This window comes from Lolium perenne, chromosome 6 (assembly GCF_019359855.2).
Source record: "Lolium perenne isolate Kyuss_39 chromosome 6, Kyuss_2.0, whole genome shotgun sequence".
Lineage (NCBI taxonomy): Eukaryota > Viridiplantae > Streptophyta > Magnoliopsida > Poales > Poaceae > Lolium > Lolium perenne.
This window is the reverse complement of record NC_067249.2, coordinates 131,761,153-131,769,779: the sequence shown is the minus strand read 5'-3', so window position 1 is coordinate 131,769,779 and position 8,627 is coordinate 131,761,153. Positions and strand designations below refer to the sequence as shown.

At 42.4% G+C, this 8,627-nt stretch overlaps 1 protein-coding gene across 2 annotated transcripts; it reads left to right on the top strand.

Annotated features, from left to right (window-relative positions):
* Positions 1-1,515: 1,515 nt before the first annotated feature.
* On the top strand, positions 1,516-8,621 carry LOC127334521 (uncharacterized). Of its 2 annotated transcripts, XM_051360997.2 has the most exons (13): positions 1,535-2,126; positions 3,168-3,597; positions 3,730-4,363; positions 5,229-5,269; positions 5,352-5,420; positions 5,805-5,905; positions 6,281-6,359; positions 6,908-7,006; positions 7,068-7,136; positions 7,265-7,314; positions 7,401-7,482; positions 7,995-8,089; positions 8,183-8,621. In XM_051360997.2, exons 1-13 carry the CDS (start codon positions 1,849-1,851, stop codon positions 8,319-8,321), a joined length of 2,166 nt encoding a protein of 721 aa, XP_051216957.1. In that variant the 5' UTR covers positions 1,535-1,848; the 3' UTR covers positions 8,322-8,621. The 2 variants fall into 2 exon arrangements, 1 of the variants encoding a protein (XP_051216957.1); XR_007872202.2 differs by lacking the exons at positions 7,995-8,089; positions 8,183-8,621 and having other exon boundaries at positions 1,516-2,126; positions 7,075-7,136.
* Positions 8,622-8,627: the final 6 nt, after the last annotated feature.

Sequence of the window (8,627 nt, the reverse complement as noted above, 5' to 3'; positions counted from 1 at the left end):
TGGACATTGCCATTTGCCGGTACCGACGCGGAACAACTCGTAAGAACTTGAGCACCGCCTTGTGCTCGGACACAGGGTTGTCCAGCAGCTCAAGATCGTTGACGATGCCAGTGAGCCGCATGACGAATGCTTCCACGGACTCACCGTCGTGGAACTTGAGCGCCTTGAACTCAGCGCGCCGCGCTTGCGCCTTGGCCTCGCGGACGCGGTCGACACCCATCCGCATCATCTTCACGGCGTCCCACGCCAGCTTGGTGGAGTCCTTGACCGAGCGTGCGCGGCATCTCCGGCGGCACATTCCGCAGGATGACGCCCAGCGCCCGCCGGTCGTCACGCTCGCTCCCAACTCCGGTGTCGACCAATGTCCACATGCCTTGCGCCTGCAGTTGGACGCACATGACGAGCACCCAGTCGACATAGTTGGTGCGAGTGAGCACCAGCGCTGGTCCTGGCGCGTCGTGCTCGTGGATCACCCTCTCCACCACGCGTACCTCAGCAGCTCCATCACCGACGGTGAGCTCCTTGAGAGGCATGGACAAGGGGCCCCCCTCCAACTTCTTCGTCCACGACACCTCAGACTTATTGTCTGCGCCTTTCCCTGTCATCGCCGCGGATCAAACACCGGACGACTACAAAGCCTTGGATCGTTGTTGCTGAGACTAAGGAAACACACGCATACGAGCTGGGTGTTCTTCACGGGAGAGAAAGAGAGTTGGAGACTGAATGCCTCTTATTGCGTTGCTTGAAACTGATACATGAGGAGCCTATTTATACTACTACGTGCTGCCACTATCTAGTGTGGACATCGTCCTTGAGTCAAGCCTCACTAATCCTGACATGATATCTTGACTACTACGTTTTTTCACTCCATGTGATGCATGTGCTAGCTTGTAGCGTACCTGATAACCAGCACGTTTGTTTAGGCTAACAACTAATGCATTACATTAAAGTGTAATCCTATGATTTCAAATAGGTGAAGTAATATGGAGTCGACGTTCGCATAAAACCATCATATAAAAGATAGAAAATTTTACCAAATACTCATTACACATCATATAGAATCATAACCAACTCATCCTATGCCCTCGGAAATATGGGGAACTACTCACAAATGTTAAAAATGATATGGATCAGAGGCATAATAATTACAACATAATCTGAATATATAATCTCCCCACCAAATAATGACAAATTACCAATCACGAACATAGATGGCGTTGTGCTTTTCTACTTGGCTCCATCTGAGACGGAGTCGTGCTAATGAGCATGGCTCCGTCTGGTGCGAAACCAAGCAAAAAATTATTTTGTGAATTTTTTTTAAAACTAGGTTATTTTGTGAGATCTTTCCAGATTTAGCTTAATTTTGTTAAAATCGACGCAGTTCGAAGGAGGGGCAGAGACAGGACAAAGCGCGCGCGCATGGCCCAGAATGAGAGGAAAACATGGAGCATGAGTGGAAAATTTGGGTTTGGGCTTTCCGTGCCGACGAGGGAGGCACAGCAGAGCGGACAGTGAGGCATGCGCGGAGCACAGCAGGGCTACACCTCGCTCGCTCGATTATGTCAGGCGTGAGCAAAGCCATTAACCACTGCTTAGATCTTTTCCCGCCTCATGGGCGCCTCCGATCTCATCGACTTGTTTAATTGCAGCCTCCTCGTCCTCGCAAAAGAACACGAGTATCGGGGAATCCAACCGGAAAGCTACTACGCGGAAGCCAAAGGCAAGAGCGATTGCGATACATTCCGATGCTCCATCCCCACTTGTCTCGGCTCTAAGCAATGGTAGTGGTAGTACATAGCCACCCACGACTTCAAGAAGAGCAGCATCTCCTGGCCTGGTTCTCGGGCCATGGAAGCGGCCGAGCTCCTGGAGAAGATACGGGTGCTGGAGGAGGGGCAGGCGGAGCTCAACCGGGACATAGGTAGGCTCATACCGGAGCGCCGCGGCGCGCAGTCCACGGCCAGGCGCCGTGCTTGCCGTGCGCTGCCGCCGCAGCGCTCTTCGTCGTCGTCGTCGCGGCGCGTCGCCAATCGCGGCAGGCTGTCCGACAGGTACTGCCACTGGATACTGCAGTCGCTGGGCCAGGCCGTGCACATCGTTGCCCCCGACGGGAAGCTCCTCTACTGGTGAGCTCCCTTGCTTTATCTTTTGGTTCGGTTGTGCGTGCTCTGTGTCCATCAAGTGTTCGGCGAAATGCTGGACAATATGCCCATGCATTCTGCATATTTCGTGAACCTCGGTCATAACGGTGGGTATAAATCAGGCGTTTTAACTCTCGTATGTAATTGTTATATGATCTCAGTTCTGAAGAAACCTACAACTATTGTTTGCCAAGTTATGCTAGTTTTCTGGCAAAATGTAATAATGCAAGATATGAGATTTAAGAAGGAACGCCTGGTGCAAATAATGGACCTTTTGGTTTCCTTCAGCCCTTGCAATTTTAGTGAGTAAATCACACCTTACACCAGGTAAAATGTCACAGTGTCACTTTATACCAGCCTTTGCATAAGTTTTCGCTCTGTACCAGGTTCAAGTACAATAACTACCCACTAGGTCTCATCAGACACACACCGTTGCGTTCTGAAGTTGCTGGCGCTCCTCAGCTAGTTGTCGGTCGTTTGGCGTGCGTGTGTGTGTGTGTGACGTTAGCAGGTGCGATGCGCCTACTGTTAATCTTTTGTTAACATGGTCAATTGCGCTATCTTAGCACCTTCTCAATACAAAGACATACAAAGTTCCGAAAAATCTACAGAAATACATACACGTGTATTATGCGTTAATGTGTAGCCTACAAAGTTTGGTTAAAAAATGACCATTTTGATTAAGAAAATAGACACATCTTAGTAGGAGATACTTATTAAAAAAATACACAGTCCGCGAATGATCATATTTTCAACCAAAATTTACAGTCAGAACTGACAATTGATCTCGTGAAAAGTGAAAGAACTGCAATTCACCTAGTGCAAAGTTCATATCAATCTTTGTTACTAAATTACATAACATATTTTGATGTATGTAATTAATGTACTGAGTAGATCCCATTCTCTCGACTGGTCAACTTGGCTCAGGAGGCATATCGGTTCTTTTAGTTTTATATAATTGGCACCCCTCTGCTAGGTTATATGAACGCAGGTTTTACAAAATTCTCCTTTTTTTCTGTGATTTAGGAACCGCTATGCTGAGGACATGTACGGTTATTCTGCAGCAGAAGCAGTTGGTCAGAATGCCGTTGAATTAATGGTTCATCCTGCTGACTACGATTCAGCAAAAATCGTCATCCAGAATATATTTATGGGGAAGTGTTGGAGAGGGAAGTTTCCTGTTAAGAACAAGTCAGGAGAGAGATTCTTTATTTCAGTCCATAACACCCCTTTATACGATGACGATGGTAGCTTGGTGGGCCTCATCTGTCTCTCACTTGATGTACGGATATTAGAGGAGATATATAGTCCTTCAGGCTCAGCGGAATCCTATCCAAGTACCACAAAGCCCCAGTTTCATGCTAACAACCGTCCTAAAAGTAGTTCACTAAACACAGATTCTCTTCACTCTCAGCAACCTCTTCAATCTGCTATCACCTCCAAGATAGCAACTTTGGTAAGTTATATTTACGGACAAACATATAAAATGACTGCGTTGTTTAGTCCCAGTCGGAGCTTATTCTTTATGGTATGTTATTAATTTATTTCTTAATTTATTCTATTCTTGTATTTTGGTATGTCAACACAGGCTATGAAGGTTACAAGTAGAGTTCGTTCTCGGATAAGGACAGGTCAGAATGCCGAAGAACAGTATGGTAGTGGCTGTGAGGGCCAGTATTCTGAACTTGATGTCCGGGTGGAGCTGTCATCAAGTGAAGCAAGCTCCCCAAGTGGGGATGTGATGCCAGGTGCCTTTTTTGTCGAAATGAAATCTGCTAGCAAGTCCACCAAAACAAGTAATGTGGATTCAGGAGAAGGAAAAGTAGGGTTTCACAAGATGTTCAGTTCAAAGGCTGAGGAATTATTAGCCAAGAACGGCATATCATGGCCGTGGAAAGGGCATGGAAATGATGGGGGTTCTGGAAAGAGTAGCATGAAGTTGACACAGTTACGTGATAAGCTGGAGAATGACCAAAGTCATCAAAGAGTTCCAGTTCTAGAGCCGATCATAATTCCAGACTGCCAAAACAGCGATTACACTTGGGCAAGCAAATATGAGGTCACAGGTTCCTGGTGGGATTTCGACATGAACAGCACGAGTAGCATAAGCAGCACTGGGAGTAGTAATAGCAGTGGTATGGATGGAGCAGATTATGAAGCAGACTGCTTAGATTATGAGATTCTCTGGGAAGACCTAGTAATTGGAGAACAAGTAGGTCAAGGTAGTTACTTCTCCCTTGGCAATACTAATACCTGTCTGGACATGTAGGCACTCATATCTCTTGTTATCACGTACTTCAGATAATCTAGGAGTAGACATAACCATAGCTTCTAATCGCACAAACTGCTTAACCTGATAGTTTTTGTCAGTAATTGTCATTATGCGTGCATCTTAATAACAGTTCATGTATGCTCCTCTTATCTCTTGCATAGTCTAAATCAGTTTTCATCATTAAAGTTCCCTCTCACCGTGCTTCTTAATACTCCCTCCGTCCCAAAATGTAAGGTGGCTAAGGATTAACGAAAAGTCAAATCTTACTAACTTTGACCAAATATTTAGGGAAACATATATACATCTACATATTGAATGGACACATTAAGAAAAATATACTTTATGCTTGATATTGATTTACTATTGTAATTGTTCATATTTTTGGTGTATAAACTTGGTCAAACTTACAAATTGTTGACTTTTGAGTAATTCTTAGACGCCTTACATTTTGGCATGGAGGGTGTAATAGCTTATGTACTCCTCTTATCTTTGGGATAATCCAAATTTTGGTTCTATTTCTTCAAAAAAAAAAATAGTCATAACAGTTCATTTAATGTCATGATTCTACAGTAGTCCTGGTGGCATGAATTTCTACTCCGAGATTCTTAAGTTGCTAGTGTATTACACTTCCGCAACAGTGATGGCATTTTTGTTCGTATGGTTAGGCCTGCACTTGTTTATTGCTGAAAGTTCATATAGATAATCACACAAAATTTAAATAGTATGCCTATTTCTTAGACTGTTGTATGCAATCTGGCGTTGTCCCCTTTCGTAACAAACATATTCATTTCTGCTATTTTCATGTATGCACACAGGTTGTTGCGGAACAGTGTATCACGCCTTGTGGTATGGCTCGGTATGTTATTTCTATTGCATGATTATGAATGAAGCTTTACATATTAACAATAAATTCTCAGTATCTATCCATGTTCCTGTAGGATGTGGCAGCTAAAGTATTCTCCAAACAGGAATATTCAGAAGAAATGATAAATTCCTTCAGACAAGAGGTGGACATCTATAACTACATACAATTATCGTTGGACCTTCAGTTGCTCATTAATTTTGGTATTAATCTCAAAGAACCACATTATCTACTGTCTTGTTGAGTTAGATTTTCCATTGCAGAAACTAATTGCAGATTGCGATTGGATCCATGATGTTCATAGAACCACTGTTACCATTTTTGCTAGTCTATGTTATTGCAACCATGTGAATAAATATGAAGAAACGATTCCCGCAAATATTATGATGAAAGGATACTGTGTTGACAAATATTTTTTGTTTTTTGTGGATTAATTAGAAATACATTAATACCTTTTCGGATCATTTTCTTGTGATCCCTTCTCCATAGTTTGTGGTCATGACCATATTTGTATCCTTCACATGTGTAGGTATCATTGATGAAGAGATTACGACATCCCAACATAATACTTTTCATGGGTGCAGTTATGGCACAGCAACGACTTTGTATTGTTACTGAATTTCTTCCACGGTATGCTATATGTCTTCCTACATGTTTTATCTTTTACAAATACTACTACTAAGAACGCTGAAAATACTTCTAAGGATTAATGGATGTGATGGCTGGCATACATAGTTCTGTAACTGGCCTCCCATGTTTTATACTCACTTTCCTCTAGTTCAAAAAGTTGAGAGTGCTATTACCCTGGTGTTTTTAATTTGATACTTACCATGCATTGATTTGGTACTAGGTGCAGTTGTTTAATATTTTCCCTGGCTTTTAAACAATTCTTGCTATTGGAAATATTGTTTTGGCATTCTTCTGTGGTTGTTTAGACTTTAGATCTCACGACAGGTCATTTTGTTTTACTTGCTGTATAACACTTCACTGAGTCCCATAATGCAGAGGGAGTTTGTTTCGGTTTCTTCAAAAGAACACTGGCAAGCTGGATCCAAGACGCAGGGTTAACATGGCTATAGACATAGTGAGTGTATTTTCTCTTAAAACCTGGTTAAGTAATCAGGAAATTTAATGTCGAATTAACTACTCCTACATGTAAATTTTGAGAGATGAACATGATGTGGCAGAAGAACTGGAAAAACATTCTTCACTTGAAGATATCAAGAGATATTTTGACTAGATACAGAATTATTTTTTGCAACTTCCTAGAAGCAAAGTTGAACTGCATGTAAGCTAAGCCATATACTTAGCTTCAGTGCATGCAAGATGAAACAAGAAAATATGTGATATCATGGATCTGCCATCTGACATGGTAACTTGTGCTAATGTCACACATTATTTTTACATGATTCTAACTTAAGATTATATCACCAAAGGCCAATCATGGCTCATGTGATTTTTTCTAGAACATGTGACTCATGTGATTATTATGTGCAACATTTTACCTTGACCCTCCAAACAATCATGCGTGTTCTTGTTGGGCTCTTTAACACATATAGATAGAAGTTACTTGCTATTTTCTTTGTCGAATACACATGTTGATTCTTAGAAGAATAAATAATATTTTCACAGGCAAGGGGTATGAATTATCTTCACAACTCCATCCCCACTGTTGTACACCGTGATTTGAAATCGCCAAACCTGTTGGTTGATAAGAACTGGACTGTAAAGGTAAGTACGAAATTTTGTTCTCCATACTTTATGTTGTCTTTTCTCACTTGGTTGTATTTAGGTTGCAGACTTTGGTCTTTCACGTCTGAAACTCGAAACTTTTTTGACAACCAAAACTGGAAAAGGAACAGTAAGTACACGCAACTTAACCTTTTCACAAATGAATACTCCCTACTGACAAGATTGACATAAAATTTAACCTAGTGCAGATAATCGATTTGCTTACTTAATTCTGACAGCTCTTATTTCCATATGCAGCCACAGTGGATGGCTCCAGAGGTGCTACGGAGTGAACCTTCAAATGAAAAGTAAGCTCGGCGTGGAATTTTTTGAACAACAAAAGTTCTTGTTACCTACGGATGATTACTCATGTCTTTCATTTTATTAAGTATAGGTCTGATGTGTTCAGCTATGGAGTGGTTCTGTGGGAGCTTGTTACTCAGAAGGTTCCCTGGGATACTCTCAATACAATGCAGGTACGTTTTTACTATGCGTATTGGTCAGGTGTTAATCTGATGTTGTATCAGCACCTAAATTCTGCAGCGTTGTTTCCTACATCATGTACATGAAGGTTGCCTGCCTCATCTGTATTAAAAATCTACTTAGATATAAACAGTGTTAATAGAAAATTTTAATGGCATCTTAAAAAAAACCTCAATGCTTCTTTGCTTCATATTTCATCCATTCTTCTTTGAGTCCGGTAGATATGCTTTTTTCAGGGTCGCTAAGTGAAGGTCCTTGAGAGTTGTACGCTCCTAAATCCTAAGAGTGTCATTCCCCCTTTCACCCTTAGAAAAAAATTCAGACAATCCCCAAAAAAAAAAATTCTATTGGAAAATACTAGCTTAGTGGTGAATTGTGAATCTATTCCAAGTGAAATCACTATCTTTGCAGATTAACAGAACCTAGTTTCTTGCTTCTTTTTAATGTAACAGCACATGCTTTTCTATTAAGGCCAATGCATAAGGCTACCGCCCCTATGTTGCAGGTTATTGGAGCCGTGGGTTTCATGGATCACAGATTGGAAATTCCGAGCGACACCGATCCTGAGTGGGCATCAATGATCGAGAGTTGTTGGGACAGGTACTGTTTTGCGCGCTACTGAACAGCCAATTGCCGACCCTGTCAAATGATCATCCTTTCTTTGTCGAAAAGTGATTATCTTTGTGTGAACAGTGACCCACAACGCCGCCCCTCGTTCCAAGAACTCCTTGAGAGGCTCCAGGGGCTGCAAAAGCAGAACGCCGTGCTGGCTCAGACGCAACGCAAAGCAGCTGGGAAAGGTGCTGGAAGGATGAGCATCAAAGAGAGCTAGCTTCTCGCTCGCGCTCCTCTAGTCAATCTGGAACTTCCCCAATCTATATGGTTTTCGACGGAAGTTCTTGGCGACCCCTTGCCTCTTTGCCATGGTGATTTAACATGTTCAGCTCTAGTGTGTTCTTGCGCCATCTAGAGTGGATACTATGGCGGTTTCGCTTGGTGTACCAGTCTCTCCTGAATCCTGATGTGATTTTCCCCATCCCCCTATGTGATCTTGTGGGTGGTAGGCGACCGCTTGGTGCACCTCTGTACCATGAAGATCAGCTTTTTATTGATATCTGATCTGATGGCTAAAGGGAAA